We start from the raw sequence: 16,104 nt of genomic DNA, 5'->3' as shown, positions 1-16,104 counted from the left end.
TAATCCTTGAACATGAGCCATTTTGAAAAGGAAAGGGTGAAACAGGGTACTAAGAGTTTCATTATCAAGCCTCATATGAAACACCATAAGATATGCGACAACATTGACCAGGATTCGTCAACACGTACAGACGCAATGTTAGTCTGGAACAATCAGTGGACTTCTTGTTCTGCTGGGGATCGGGAGGTACAGGGATCCACAAACAATCCATTCAACTTGATGGGTTGCTATCTTTCACTCACACATACAGACACGAGAGTGCGGAGAAGGAACTAGTCAGTCCACTACATCGGCAGACATGTTGCAGGTCAGCAGAAAGCGGAATAGCAGACGACGCAAGAGCTCTCGTACTAGCGGAAATGCAATAAGCTAATATTTACATCCAAAGACCACAGACACATGCACAGACGCAGACACAGACTTAATTCTATGATCTGTAAGTCTATGGACACACGTCTACTGAGACTACAGACACGTGTCTACCATTAGTTCGCGTGTCTACAGAGACTACGTAGCACTTCAAGGGAAGTCACTCTCAACAGATAGGCGGAAGCGAAAGTATTCATCATGGGCGACACGGGTACACCTGGCATTCCATTTCCAGCTTTTTTGGCATCGTGGATACAGCTTTTGGTTCCCCAGCCTTGCTTCAACACCTTTTTCGTTGAGTTCGACTTACTACATGGTAAATGATCGTCACTTTTTGTTTTTTTCTTTGTTTCCTTTAAACCATCCGGTTACAAACATCGTCGCTGTGTTCGGTTGATCTGAGTTTTTGGTTGTTCTTTGGTTATTATTATTCTGCTTCCAACTATATCGGCAGATCATTGCGCTGATTCAGATGTTGAGGAATGCAGGAAAGGATACAGCACAAAAATAGCAAGCTCCGATGATAGGAAACTATTAAATTTTATTTGGATTTGGTCACACTGTGTAGATAAAGCAGATAAAATCATTAATGTATTCACTGATACCGGCAACTATTGTGAAGATATACTGCATCTCCGTGAACATAAGACATTATCAAATACAGCCATTAAAAAAGATTAAAAAATAAATTGGCTTCCTGCTGATACTATGTACTGCTGCAAATGCTACAACTTTTGCTTTGTATGTTATAATCAAATCTGTTTAGTAGTGATTTTGGTAGTGACATTTCTTATGGATTCGCCTACAGTGCAGCCAATATTAACAGAAGACTATATGCACATGCACAAAGGCCAGAAAAATTAGAAATTTTTTTACTGTTTTATTAAGCCATTAAAGGAAAATTGCTTGATTTAAATGTTTTATTTTAAAATAAATCCAGGCAGTAATTTTTGTTATTATTTGTTCTTGCTGCCTTTTGGCTTCCTTTGCTATTCCAGTCCATGCAAACACACCAACTATTTATAAATAATTATTTCTGTTTTTCTTTCGTGATTTTTTCTGTCATTTAAAAATATTCATATGTTGTAATAATGTATATGTAATAAGGTAAAATATTACTTTAAATAAAAGAAATTCAAAGTTTCAATTGATGGCCTTGACTGTCAGATATTTTGGCTATATTAGGATGCATTGTGTTAGCTTTGTGTGTTTATTTTTTTATGTTTTGGTCTATGTATACTTTTGCTATATACATTTTTGGAAATTGTGTAAATTTGTATATTTGTGCATTTTTTATTGTTTTGTTTTTGTAAAGCACATTGCACTTAAAGTCAGTAAATGGATTATAAAAAATTACTTTATTGTCATTATTACTTGTATTTGTTTACATTGTTCTCAATTACTCTTCTTTCAGTACCATGTCTCAAAGTGTTTATCAGCAAAGTTCTTGGTTACAGCATCATCCTAGGATCACTTATAGGTAAGGCAGTCAATAATGTGCATGACTTAAAGGTGTCTTCACCACTAAGATATTTCCATGAAACATTTCTGTATATAATTGAGTCAGGTATTATTAAATATTCACATTCCAGTAACCATTTTTCCATTGCATTTTAGGTATCAAGAGAGACAAACGATTTATTACATATGATATCAACCCTTTTGCAACTTTTCAGAAGAACTTTAGGTTTATTTAGACAAAGTATTCTCTGTTATATAGTTTAACATTTCAGTGACAAAAAGAGTTCTTCTTAAGCGTCAACATCCTAGCTTTGCTTTGTTGACAGTGAAAGTGCCTCAGATTGTGAAGCTCCTGCATTCACACAGTGGGAAAGGAATCAGTGTGGCCAGTGTATCATGTGAACTGCTGGCCATCTCTGCCAGCTGGTCCTACAGCTTTGCCAGAAAGTTTCCATTCAGGTTTGCTGAATCATTGCTGCATTTGTTTTGTAAAAGTTATTTGCTGTCCTTGCTAAATGACCCTTGGTTCATTTGTTAAGCAGATATTCTGCTCCTTGTGTCCAAAGATGAAACTTGATATGACAGGTGTGCATTTTAACTGTCATTGTAGTCACATCAGAAACTGACCATGTGGTACAGTAATATGGGTTGGATATCATGAAATTTAACTGTTATGAACTGAGATGTATCACTAACATGAACACAGTTGATTAGCCCATCTTTTATTACTTATGCTGTATCTGCAACAACAGCAACTGTGTAGGCTAATACTATTACTTTAATAATCATCATAATCCTCTAGCAGCAAAACGATTTAAAAGTAATAGATGTGTTGAAATATTTATTTTTTCTGAATTTATTAATCCTCCAAAAATGCTTAAAAATCAATGGAGAAACCCCATCAGAACACTTCTGTCTTGTCACCAGTTTCATTCAGAAAAGTATTAAATTTCAGTTCCTATGGAGAAGCTATCTTCATGGCCATACAGACTGTACTTATAGCATTCTTGGTGCTGCACTTTGAAGGCAAGAAAGCAGCAGCTATGGGATACTTGGGTGTTTACTTAGCCGCTATGTCTTTTTTGTTGTCACCTGCGGCTCCTGATCAACTTCTATCTGCCTTACAAGCTTCAAATGTCTTTTTCATCGTGATTAGCAAGGTAGGCATGTCTCTTTCATTTATGCAATTTAATTTTAGAATGTAAAATCTTTTCCCCACTATTTTGTTTTCTTTTTTGCTTCATTTTGGCCATCTTCCCTTCTCCCCACTCCCACTATCTTTTTGCTTTAAGTTTGTTTTAGCCCCTTTTCTTCCTGTCATTCTTTCTGGGAAAGCTAATAGTGGCTAGAGAACTGGCATCCGAACCTGAAGGCAGGGTGGTTTCAATGCCCATGTAGCACATAGAAGTTTATCCAGCTGTCAGAGTGGGAACCTGACCCTAGGGATGGTTGGTGGAAGCTGAAGAAGCAGGATGGGCACTGCCCTCACAAAAATGCTGTCCTCAAGAAAAATGTGGTCTCTAACACCTCATCACCTAGTGACCTAAATAGCTTAAAGGGATAACCTTTACCTTTTTTCATTCTTTCTATGGAGCTGGTAGGCCACAGAATATAGTTTAATCATAGATGATGCACCTTAACAATAACATGGAGTGGTTAAGGCAATCTTCAGCTGCTTACTCCTCTGGCATATCCTGTGTTTTAAGTATAGAATAATACTTTGTCCTGTGCAGCATTTAAAGTTCTTGTAATGACACATTTAAAAGGAAATTTTATTACCTTTGCTCCAAAAAATGATTTTTGTTAAACTTGTGAGGAAAAGGTGCATCAGTGCTTGTTTAGATCTAAAGGGATGAGCGAGTGTGTTTTAGTTTTACCGAACATCAAACTTGTTTCTTTTTGAGTTTATCTAAAAGATATAGGTAGATTTTGTTATTTGTTGTTGCTATTTTAATTCTTGGCTTACCTGTGCTGATATTTTTATCTTCCATCATTTTGTTCAATCTGTGACATGCAGACAGTGAAAGACATTCTTTTGTACTAATTGTATTATTGATATGTTTTATCCAGGCAATCCAGGCTTATGCTAATCACCGCAATAAAAGTACAGGGCAACTCTCAGCAATCACCGTTTTTCTTATGTTTCTGGGTGCCATAGCTAGGATTTTCACATCCGTTCAGGAGACTGGGGATAAGCTGATTGTTTTCACTTACATCGTCTCTTCCATCTTCAATGGCATCATTGCTTTACAAATGATAATCTACTGGAATGCCACTTCTCCAAAGAGAGATTAAAACTACAGAAATTGAAGCATCTGCGTGTGTGTACAACGAGATTTATTCTTAGGTAAAGACAAATAAGAAATTCAGAATAATAGAGTTTTATTTCTTGGAACAAATTAAGGTAGAAGAAATATAACACACACTTTCACTCTTTTGTGTGTGAGTACATGCACTTGATTTCCTTTTTTAAGGCATCTTGTAATGTAGACTTTTGAAGTGATCTTTTAAATTTGGTGAATTAATTTTGCACCCATAATTGAAGACAGATGGTTACATACTATCAACATCAACTTTTCTGGTTTGCTTGCACTGAAAAATTGTGGCAAATTTGATATAAAACCATAACTATGATTACCCTGCAGAGTTATGTGGGAAAACTTTATTAATCCAGCACTATAATTCTTAAATTATTAGTGGCTTGTGCTGTACTTTTGGAATAATTTTTTTTTTTTTTTTTTGCTTTGCTTCCTTACTAACAGCATTTCCTTAGGAAATAATTCATGACTGTGTCCTTTATAAAAACAAACCACAGGTAGCTTAATCTTTAGGTTAATGCTTATATTTATCTAAATATGGAAAGCTGTATAAATTTTATGCATAAATGGAAGATTAATAAAGCATAAATATGTTTGGTGTTTGCAGTTGTTATTTTTCGGGGGGGTTTTCTTTTTTTTTTTTTTTTTTTAAAGTGAAAAGTAAAGTGTAACTCTACCATGGTAGCTGCTTTCAAAGTATACTTCTATGAAGCAGGTTAATAACTTCTGTTGTGGTGTAAAATGTATTGACAAGAGCAAATATATTTAATCCTGTAGTTATAACAAAAGACAATACCTTTAATATAATAATTAAAATGAAAATCTTGTTCCTATATTTAGCTCTTTACAGTTGTGTGTTTCTAACTCTAACACTGAGTAAACATAATTTTTTGCCTGTAAATTATGAAAGTGAAAGAGCTGATGACTACTTTGTCGTTGATATCTTTAGCATTCAATCCTTTCAACGAGCTGTGAAAAGTATGGGTGCAGGCATGTTTGCATAAGTATGTGCAGTATATATATATATAGAAATAACAATTTCAAGAAAAATGACTGCATAAGTATATCCATTATATATGTATATATAAGCACACAATTTCCAGAACATTCTAGTAAACAGTAGGTTTAAAAGAGCTCTTTACAGTCTCCCTTCTCTCCCCTTACTCTATAACTATGACATATTTTGAGCTTTACCATTAGACATTCCACTCTGATCCTTGAGGATGATAAGGACAAATCATTCACATCTTTGTTCTGTATTTTAAGAGTAGATTTTTTTTAATGCAGTGCAGTTTATAATAAAACTACTTTCTTTAGAAAATGTCTTTGGCTGCATTTGCTTAAAGACTTAAAATCCAAAATCGTTTTCTAAAATGATGAGATACAATCACACATCCAAATTAGAACTCATCTGTAAAAGAAATTTAATTATGTATAAACTAATGTACAAATACTCATTCAATATTAACATGTGAGTAAGCATTTGCATTGGATATGTTGATCACAACATCCATAATTACAGTGTAAAATGCATAAGTGGTAAAAAGAAAAAAAAACCTATGTATTGCAAGTGAAAAATGAAGCAAAAAGTGCAAAACGCTTGTGTCAAATAATCCTCTGTAACTGAAAATAAAGCATTTCTGCAGACAAGAAATATTCTATTTTCATCAAATATTTTGTGCTGCAAACGAAAATGTGTTCTAATTTCTAAGATCCTGTTTATTTGTGAATAAATTTCTGGATATATGGATAACAAATAATAAAAGAAAAATGCATATTTTTATATAAAAAATATTTTCTCATTCATTCTTGAAAGTTTTATGCAGAATATCATGATTTAAATGACATACAAGAACTAAAATATAAACATTTTCTTTCGTGTTATATTTTCCTTGCATTTGTGATTTGCGTTCCAAACCCAGTATGAAACAATAAAACAAAAGCAGAAGAAATGTACACAAGACAAAAAATTCTGTATTTTATTAACCCTGGAATTTTTGCTTGTTTCAATAAACCTTTATTTACAGCTGTGGCTCTATGCTTCTCGAGGAGTAACAAGAACTAAACTAAACTTATTTACAGCTTTTTTTTGATTTTTTTAAAATTGTGACAAGTTGAAATCATTTGAAAAAGTTACTGGTTTTTATTTTTCATAGCCATAATATAATGGAAAGAACAATATTCTTGTATTTTTTGTATTTATAATAATAATGAAAGACAATTTCGTAGCAAATCTCCCTGCTGGCAGCAAACTCAATGTGCTTTGACATAAACAATCAGGTTGACAAAATATATTAATAATAATATCAAGAAATAGCTAATCTCATAATTGCACAGAGATATTCTAAATCAAAGTTTGTGTGATGTCAACTAAGATTTGTGTTTGCAAATCTGTTTGCACAGTTGTTTTTTTTAACTCAAATGAAAAGTGACACAAAGGAGATAAGACAGCAAGAATTCGTACTGTAACATCTTTTTTGTGTTATGGAATTGATGCTCTAGACATCCTGAAAAAGATTTTCCTCTCGCTGTATCTCAAGATGATTTTCTCTTTATTTAGTAAATGGAGAATATAGTCAACTGCTTCCCACTGCTTGAGTGACGCTTTCTTTGTTATATCAGTCATGCTTGAAAATAAAATTTAGCTTTTTATCACATAAAAAGTGATAACAAATGGCATTTCTTTCTGCAATACTGCAAATCCTTTTCAAAAAAAGGACACACACAATCACAAATACATTTGCCATAAATCCTTCTGCAAAAGGGAAACATTAACAAAGGAATATCCAATAAATATATATGAAATCTTTTTGTTTTAATGGCATGGTAGATTTTTGTGTTTCTGATGGATCTTTCTTCTGTCCATTTTCTTTGTCTCAGAATATTGTGCAACACAATCAGTACATACCAATCTGCATGACTGGACAAGCTTAGCACAGTTTGCAAATTAATCACCCCAACATAACAGATAAATGTATGCATCCATTTTGCTAAATATGTTGTATATTATATATTTGCTATCCAGCAAATCAATTCTTGATTTACTAAGGAAGGCACATGGTGAAAGGTTAGCCCTGTTTTGCCCTATATTCTCAGCACTTCAAATACTGTTTTATTAATACTGATCTGAGAAAGAAGCCAAATAAATCAACTTTAATTTTTTTATATTAAGATGGCACCATGCACTTGAGCTGAAAAAATATTTCTCTTTTGATAAGTATACCCCTACATTCTCAAATCGTTATTATGTAAACGGAAAAAAGTACATTTTGTAGTGTTCTACATGGGCATCCATCAGCATGGTTCTTTTTCAGATCACTGTCACAAGTCCCACATCTGAAAACATCATACTGATCACAGATGCCAGCATATTTCAGATAGTGACTGGCTATCCTGTTTCCATGCACTGTGAATATGTTTAAATAAAATTATGTCATGTTTCTCAGCACATTTCGAGGCTCATTCAAACTAAATACGCAATTATTTATTTGTGACAACCTTATGGAAGTCATCCTGTGTTGAAACTTTGTTCATCTTTCTACAAACCAGTACCAAGAGCTATGTATGGTTTGAAGTTCTTGAAAACAAGAATCTTCCTGCATAAACATGTTTACTAGCATCCTTCTCATAGAGTAAAGATTACTGAGCAAGCTGGATGTTTTTAGGTAAATATCTAAGAAAATAATGATAAAATGAATGACAAAGTAAACTTGTACAGATGTAGTCTGAATGCATGGACTACAGTACTTCTCAGCTTCTAAGTTTTCACTTTTCCTTTTTTTTTAATTTATTGCTCTTCTGCAAATGTACACACAAAGAAGTGTACAGAAATGGGAACAAAAGAAGACAGTATGAACATGAGTACAAAAGCACCACTGCTCAAAAAGCAAGCCATAAAAAAGCTTTTAAACTTCTATACCAACAACTAATGTAATATCATTCAGTCAACTAACAGCTCAAAGTGAACTAGGCCTGTTTGTTCATTAAAGTCATGGATGATATTACGTGCCCACACTTTGCATGTTATCATCAGAAGGATGCCTGGGGTGGCATCTGGAAACTGCACCATAACCAGCGGTGGCCTATAACCTTGCTGATTGCGGAAGGGAAAGTACTTGAAATGGAAGCCATTTGCTGGGTAGTAGGAGATCGGTCCTATGTTTTCTTTGTCTGCTGCCGTCTGAAAGGCAAATTTTAAACTTAAAATATTTTTTAACCAGAATTACTGAGGACAAGGAGGATTAATCTTTATTCAGTACACACAAAAAAAGACTAGAATTGGTAAGCATATATATATAATGTATGTGCAATAACTGTCATTAGTAGTCATGTTAGTAATGATTGTAGTGATCATGTTACTAATGTATGTAATGCTTGTATTAGTGATGATATGATAGTAATGCGTGTGCAATGATTGTACTTAGTAATCATGTTAGGAAGCATGTAAATGCTGCTTCTGAGGTTTTTTGGTTTGTTTTTTTTTTCCTACTCATTCTACTGTTGGAAGTAGAAACATAGGAAACAAAGTCTTGTCTAATTAATATTTTTCAAGTGAAACAATTTTAACAAAGATAGTTTAGAAAGATAAACATGTACAAAGAAATAAGTGCATTTCACAAACCATTTTGCTTAACTTTTAACTTTGTTTCCAATCATGCTGCGAGGTATCTATGTCACAAAGGCAAGTTGGGGGAATTGACCATGTACCAGTTCCATCTGGCAGGTTGATATATTAACAAGAACTATATCACTACTACAACAACAATAAACTAAACTGACCTCCCCTTCACAAGTAAGGGTCATCCACCACTGTGACCATTTATCCTTAATATCCTCCGGAACTGTTTCATTAGTGTATTCTTCTGGCATCCATCCAAACACCTGCAAGATTGCAATGGGGTATTTTTCAGTCTAGGGTTAGTAATGTGGCAAGATAGACATGTTGAATTAAAGTTAAAAACACTAAAAATTCCTGTCAACTCTCAGTAACATCTGCTAACTCTAAAAATTTCTAACTCAACTTATGATGATTTTAACTCTATCATGTCTGCACACAAAAATCTGACCCATTTTCGTCAGCTGTGAAAGGTGTCTAGAAAATGATATTATAGCACTGAATGTAAAAGTTTTGACCTGATGGCCACCCACAGTGTGCTGCAGAATGGAAACTCCTGGTATAACGCTAAACAGTTTGAAGGAAGAACCAGACAAGGGACTTCATTTATTGAAATGACAGGATTATTATAAGCTCAGTTAGAGAAATATCGTTTATTATGTTTTGTTATGATTCTCAGTCTCGTTGCACAGTGGTCTTTGCCATGAATATTATAAGGACTGTATCTTGGATTGAAATTTCAGTTCCACTACACACATTTTTTCTGGGTCATCAAGTTTGATGTAAAAAAATAAAAGACTAAAATCACTATTAACTGTTTCCTGCCATGCTAATTGATTGATAAAGAAGACACACACACCCGACAAATTTGCTGACAACTTTGCTTCTACTGATAAATGAAATATGCTCCCCATTACCTTGTTTATTTTCAGCAGCACACATGGCATGCCATCATCATACCCATAGCTTAGCTGTTTCACACACATTGGGCCCAACTCAATAAGATCGAAGCGGCAAACTTTGTTAAAGTCTTTTGTTCGTCTTTCTCTGATCTCACTGCAGTCAATGTAGTTTTCACCTTGCTGTCTTTGATTTTCATAGACTGTGGACAAAAGTAGACAGTGGTGGAAAATTATGCAATACAGAAAATAATGTTAAAAGGAATAAGCAAACTGGAGCCATATATTTTTATAATTCAGTTACATTAGGAAACTTACGGTTGCAGCTTATAAATCTGATGGTCTACTAAATGTTATAAATTTGTGCTTCATTACAAAGCATATTGTGCATACTGCCTGCCAAAGACATCACATTCTCTTATGACATACTTGAAGGTGTGCAAGCGAAACAATACAATATTGTCAATGCTAGATATTCCTGCTCTCCTGGCAAATGCACAACCAGCTGAGGAAAATGAGTGAGTAGGAACTAGTCACACCTGCAATGAAGAGCTAAGATAATTTTTGTAACAAAAATTTTTTTATCCATACTTTTTCATCTTAGTGAGAAACTGCATGAGAAATATTAATAATCTGCCAAAAAAAATCGGATCTAACCCCCCTGGCCAAACTGTACTTTTGGATAGCAGCTAGAATAGTTCTTTTTCACTCGAACTAAATGATGGTTATAGCAATTCCATTTTTCTCCTTGTTATTAAGTCAGGCAAGTCCCTGACCTCAAAACTGTGAATAATACGGTATGTTTTTTTGACCCCATTGCCTGTCTTGCCCTTTCACAGCACCAAAACTGCTGTCATCAAAATAACCACAGACATCTGCCTTTGACAGTGGCTACAGCTGTCTGTCAGTCTGTTTATTATGATAGACATTACAGCTATCACTCTACCTATTATGATAGACGTTGCAGCTGTCTCTACCTATTATGATGGACAAGTTACAACTGTCAGTCTGTCTATTATGATAAACAAGTTACAGCTGTCTGTCAGTCTGTCTATTATGATAGATGTTACAGCTGTCTACCTATTATGATAAGCAAGTTACAGCTGTCTGTCTATTATGAGCTCCGTAAGATCAGCGCCATCTGTCACATTCTGTCGATGCGCGCTTCCAACACTCTTGTCTGTGAGTTTGTTTTATCCAGACTTGATTACTGCTCCTCCTTGTGTGCAACTTGCCCCTCATACCACATTCACAAACTCCAGAAAATACAGAACTCTGCTAAACATCTGGTGCTTACAGCCAGGAAACGGGACCATGTCACTCCTCTCATTCATTTTCTGCATTCGCTTCTCATCTGTGCTGTTTTAATTTGTTTGCAGGTTCTTGCCCTATTTCTCTGAACTCTTCCCCTACATCCCAGCCAGACAACTACGCTCTTTGTCTTATGACCGTACCCTGATTATTTCTGTCACCAGAACAGCTGAACAACAACATATTGCTACAGGGCTTTTAGTTACTGTGCAGCAAAACAATGGAGCTCTCTCCCCTTCATTAGCCGCCACCTACCCTCTAATGAATATTTTAAATGTGCACTGAAAGCACACCTCTTCCTTGAGCATTACTTAACAACAATCCACACAATGGTGTGCCTACCCTATACTTTTCATGATTGCTGCCTCCCTAGTCGTCCATAATTAACCTTCTAAGTAACTGTGAGGGCATCGTTAGCTATAATAGTTATAATGTACGAGTTTTATATTGCGAGACCACCTTCAGAAATTAAGAAACAGAATGAAGTGCTTCCAGAACTGCAGAAGAATTCTGTACTTTCTGGAGTATATGAATGAGATCTGTGGGGTATCCTACAGCAACGAGTTGACAGTAATCAGATATTGATATTGAAACAGAGTACAGCGAGAGAACGCTCAGACAAGAGAAGAAGGTGGCAGATGGCGCACATCTTCGACATCTCGTGCACACTACACTGTCAGAAGCTGCAACCTGTCATCAAGGGCCATGTCAGAGGTGACAATGAAGCCAAGATGTTTTGATGACGAAACGGTGATGTTGGCCTTCTTTCATGGTGTTTGGTATACCAATATGTGATGGTCGATTTTTGTTGTTGTTCTTGTTTTCATAAGCCTCCGTTTTGTCGTCAGCTTGTTTCACAGCATCCAGTCTTTGGTGTCACTTATCCAAGCTTCTATAGCTATGATGACAGGGAAAGTCTAAGTCGGCGATGTGAAACAGATGCGTGTCGTCAGCATGTAAACGATGACAGGGAGATTCTTTTGGGAGGCTCCTCAGCTCCGTCGTTACCACGTCGTTACGGTCCTCTGCTCCACCACGACAATGCACCCGCTCACAACGCCCGTAACATCCGGCAGTTCCTGGCCGAGAAGAACATCACCTTACTGGAACAATCTCCCAGTCTTGTCCCATGTGACTGTTTTCACAAGCTCAAGGGATCGTCAAGGAGACCCGTTTTGAGGACGTGAAGGCCATCAAGAGGATCGTACAGACGGCCTCCTTGAGAATCCTCCCAGAAGTGCACAGAAGTATGGCAGAGAAGCATAAAATAGTGCATTAGAATCGAGGGGGGATTACTTTGAAGGGGAAACCATGTAGTTTGTTTTTTTTGAAATTGAAATCCATCGTTTGAAACACTAGCCCCGTTACTTTTCAGACATACCCGTGTGTGGGGTATATGTACGTATGGTGCGGGTATGTTTTCAGTGAGAGAGTACTATTAGTTTACACACATCCCCTATCAAGTCCATTCTATATATTCATGGCCTCGTAATGTGAAGCATATCTCTTACAAGTAATTCAAAACTAACAAATTTGTACACAGTGCTGTCGTCCCCTTGGTGGGTCCCCCTGGGAAATGCTGCTCGCCATTCAAAGAGCGAAAACTAACATCACGTGGTCACCAGACACCACGCGTAGGGAACACGGTCTTCCAGGGACACGTAGGAGGACGACAGAAGAAGAAGCGTGTGTCGACCAGATGTACATGCAACTATTATATTCACATCTTAAATTATTCCACATGTAATTATTATTCCCAAATCTCAAATTACCCACTCATTTCAAGTAAAACAGTTTTAAACATTTGTATACACTTCTTAAAATAGCCCTGAGTACTTGTTGCTGTTATACCCACATCTCAAATAACTGTCGAGGTGGTCCATGTGTTGATAGTACGTGGTGGACACTCCCTTGATGGAGTACACCAGTGAGGTGTAAATGTTTGGCTGAGGTCGGAAGTTCATTCCAGGAGTCTGGAGGATGGAGTCTGGAGGCTGAAGCATCGGGTAGTTCCAGTCGATCACCCAGTAGAAGGCAGCCATAAATGTCACACCCAGACTGACCAACGAAGCATAGAGTACTGTATATCCAATGATGAGGAACACTGGCAAAGAGAGATTTAAAAACAAATGAGAAAGCACAAGACGATGTTTAAGTAAATATTTTTTACAATAGTGTGAACAATATAATTGCTTGATTTTTTTTCTGCAGCTTACAAAAATGCATTCATAATGCTGTATAAAAGACCCACAATCCTTTACTTTCAAAAGTATTTTCCATGACTTGAATATAGTTTCCTCTATCTTGTTTTATTTAATGTTAAACAAACGGATGACAGATGCACACTTACTTTTGAATTCACGCCATAATTTCAAATATTTCCCCATCAATCCATCAAAAATTTCTGACAGTGTAGTGGATAAGCCTCAAAACAAGGCTATGTCCAGACTATTTGAAAATCCCATAGTCACCAAACTGTTTGTTTGCTTATTTCATATCAAATGAGAAGTTTTACTAACTGTAATAACAGAACTATATATAAGGTAAAATTTAGAGATTATACATTATAGATATTCTAACTCTACTTCACCTTTTAAAACTGAACGAAGAATTCAATGTTCTCGTTATAGAGAGGTTATCATGAAAAAATGGAGAAGTAGTTTCGATCACCGCACGAGTCAAGACGACAGCATCATCCATGCAACTATTTGACCATGAAATATGAATTTATATAGTCTCCTTTATTGCCTTTGAATTTTAAGTAGAGCTTCCTGTAGCTGATTATATTCAGATATTTTTACTGTTTCAAAACACACAAGAGGCAACTGAAATGTTCAGGGTGTATTTATTTTTCCTGTTTAATTTCTCTTACTTTTACCGGGGTTCCAAACGAAAAAATACTATTCAGAAGGAATTTTAACATATATGTCATTGCGTTTTGAAAATTTTTTTGCAAAATCTTATTTTGAAAGCGATACCGATGAGAATAGAGAGAAAGAAAGCACAATTTTTATTTCCCATTTCACAACCAGCGGGCATCTTTCGCATCTCCATCATCTCCCAGCTTGAAGCGCCGCACCGCATTTTCTCCCTACACCTCGCCCCTAGCCACAACACCAGCCATTAAAAAATGTTAATGTGAAATTCTTTCGTTCCAATAAGCCCATGCATGACTCAGGTCAACTGCAAGACTTATAGAGAACAATAAAATCACAGTAGGTAAAGTTTGGGAAGCAAATTACACGTACCACGTGTAGATACAGAGGTGGCAAGAATATTTACATATACACCCCTGCCTTCAGCACAATGCTTAAGATGTGATTCTTCACAAAATAAAAAAAAAAAAAATAAATAAAAAAAAAAAGCTACGGGAGTCGAATGTGTTTGTGTGTATGAGAGAGAGAAATGACAAATATTTACAAGGGTAACCGAATAAGCAAAAGTTGTGTTTTTTAACATCTAGCCCTCGATCTAAAGAAAGGAAAAAGGAGACACTAACACAAAACAAAGGCATTAATCAAAGAAGATACGGGGTGTTTGTTGTTGTTTTTTTGTTTGTTTGTTTGTTGTTGTTTTTTTGTGTGTTTTTTGTTTTTTTGGTGGGGGAGGCACTCTGACTTGCAAACCTTGAATGTGATTAATATGATGATAAATTTTATCGTATTCTTCATCATTTTTTGTGATTGCGATAACGAGGTGAGTCATTTTGCAATGGGTTTGGTTTCCTGTTAAGAGTTGCTTTGTCTTTTGATTCTACCACCGACATGGCTGCACTCATGCACACCACCATCTTTTTTCGTAAATGCGAATGTGAGCGTAGTTCACTGTCACCATGGAGTTTGCTACCCACACTATCACCCCCATCCTCAAAGTTCAGCATCTCCGCATCCCACTGTACACTTTGTATCTTTTCGGAATGCAAAACATTTAAAGCAAACAGACAGATACCAAATGTATGACATATTATCAAGCTAGAAAGACATAAAACACATACAAGACGGGAAAATCTGCTATGCGATTCGCCATAGGAAAGGACCAGTAGAATGCGAGCAGGAAAAGATAAATTTGAGAAAAGATCTTTTCTACTGGAACTCGACAGAAAATACACAACATAGTGTGTGCACTAGCTGATGATTCCGACCCTCACAATGATGGTTGGCATAACAATCGCATCAAGAGAAAGAAAAATTCATGGTGTAATTGTCCGGAAAATTTATCAGTTCCAAGTTCGGCCAGATGGCATCAGGTTTTGTTAAAGAGATCCTGCCGGAATAATTAAAAAGAGGTAAAAGATGAGCCAGATAAAATACAAAATAAATTGGCACATCACCTAACATTCGGTGCGTCCCGGGTAAAGGATGGAGAAGACAGAAAGTTTCCGAGGTCATCAGGGCCAATCAGGACAAGGATTTGCTGCTTTTCTGCGCTTTAAACTTTGTTCTTATATGAGTATTTTTTTTTTTTTTTTTTATCAAGATTTAAGTACAAATATTTCACATTTAAAATAAGGGATTCAAGAAAAAAAAAAAAACTCACGCCAGTTCTGCGCTGCGCGCCCCATGATCACATAATGTCCTTCGAAATCCGTTCCAGCCAGCCATTGTCGCCACTGTCTGATCCTGTCCTGGAATGTCTCCTTGTACAGGTGCGACCCTTCTCCGATGGTGGTCTGTGAAAAAGCCACACTTGGTGCCGAACCTTGCGCAGAAATCTGCGTTATGCTGGACGCCATGTTCCTGTTTGGCAGTCAATGCACCGATATGACCTAGGTATTTGTTGACACAGGTAACAGTACAAACTTTGAACTAACCTCTTGGGGGTCACCAGGTGTTGCTTGACCTCCCCATGCACCCAAAAGTCAAACTATTAAAGTCGATCTTCCATTGTAGATGGACTAAAATTGCAGAAAGTTTACACCGTCATGCCTGGTCGGTTCTCGCTTCACCTGTCCGCGTGTCTTGTGCAGGTGAGCGTCTACATCCTGTTCACAGGTACGCTACACCTAATTGCTTTTCTAGTCTGGCGCAAAACTCACCCACAGGGGATTTGAGGGTGGGTATGGCCAAGGAGTTTTACGATGCCTGTGACCTTAGGATAAGTTTCAAAGATGAGAAGGGATAATATTCATCAG

At 36.4% G+C, this 16,104-nt stretch overlaps 2 protein-coding genes across 2 annotated transcripts; one reads left to right on the top strand and one right to left on the bottom strand.

Moving 5' to 3' along the window:
* The first annotated feature begins 525 nt into the window (after positions 1–525).
* LOC112555111 (mannose-P-dolichol utilization defect 1 protein-like) lies at positions 526–6,243 on the top strand. Its single transcript, XM_025223322.1, has 5 exons — positions 526–685; positions 1,784–1,849; positions 2,157–2,289; positions 2,786–2,990; positions 3,901–6,243. The coding sequence occupies exons 1-5, from the start codon at positions 568–570 to the stop codon at positions 4,123–4,125; spliced, it is 747 nt and encodes a 248-aa protein (XP_025079107.1). The 5' UTR covers positions 526–567; the 3' UTR covers positions 4,126–6,243.
* Positions 5,430–15,960, bottom strand: LOC112555110 (sodium/potassium-transporting ATPase subunit beta-like). Its single transcript, XM_025223321.1, has 5 exons — positions 15,510–15,960; positions 12,829–13,077; positions 9,681–9,865; positions 8,928–9,029; positions 5,430–8,328 (listed from the first exon to the last, which is right to left on the bottom strand). Exons 1-5 carry the CDS (start codon positions 15,703–15,705, stop codon positions 8,089–8,091), a joined length of 972 nt encoding a protein of 323 aa, XP_025079106.1. The 5' UTR covers positions 15,706–15,960; the 3' UTR covers positions 5,430–8,088.
* Between the last annotated feature and the right edge of the window lie 144 nt (positions 15,961–16,104).

This window comes from Pomacea canaliculata, linkage group LG14 (genome assembly GCF_003073045.1).
Source record: "Pomacea canaliculata isolate SZHN2017 linkage group LG14, ASM307304v1, whole genome shotgun sequence".
Taxonomy (NCBI): Eukaryota; Metazoa; Mollusca; class Gastropoda; order Architaenioglossa; family Ampullariidae; genus Pomacea; species Pomacea canaliculata.
This window is presented reverse-complemented; position numbering and strand designations above follow the sequence as displayed.

Bases quoted from the DNA above. Each gene is read 5' to 3' on its own strand.
- LOC112555111 (XM_025223322.1), top strand. From the start codon at position 568: ATGGGCGACACGGGTACACCTGGCATTCCATTTCCAGCTTTTTTGGCA. The intron at 686-1,783 runs GTAAATGATCGT...CTCTTCTTTCAG, and splicing joins TGAGTTCGACTTACTACATG to TACCATGTCTCAAAGTGTTT. The intron at 1,850-2,156 runs GTAAGGCAGTCA...CTTTGTTGACAG, and splicing joins CATCCTAGGATCACTTATAG to TGAAAGTGCCTCAGATTGTG.
- LOC112555110 (XM_025223321.1), bottom strand. From the start codon at position 15,705: ATGGCGTCCAGCATAACGCAGATTTCTGCGCAAGGTTCGGCACCAAGT. The intron at 9,030-9,680 runs GTAATGGGGAGC...GCAATCTTGCAG, and splicing joins TGCTGCTGAAAATAAACAAG to GTGTTTGGATGGATGCCAGA. The intron at 8,329-8,927 runs GTCAGTTTAGTT...TTTGCCTTTCAG, and splicing joins CCCTTACTTGTGAAGGGGAG to ACGGCAGCAGACAAAGAAAA.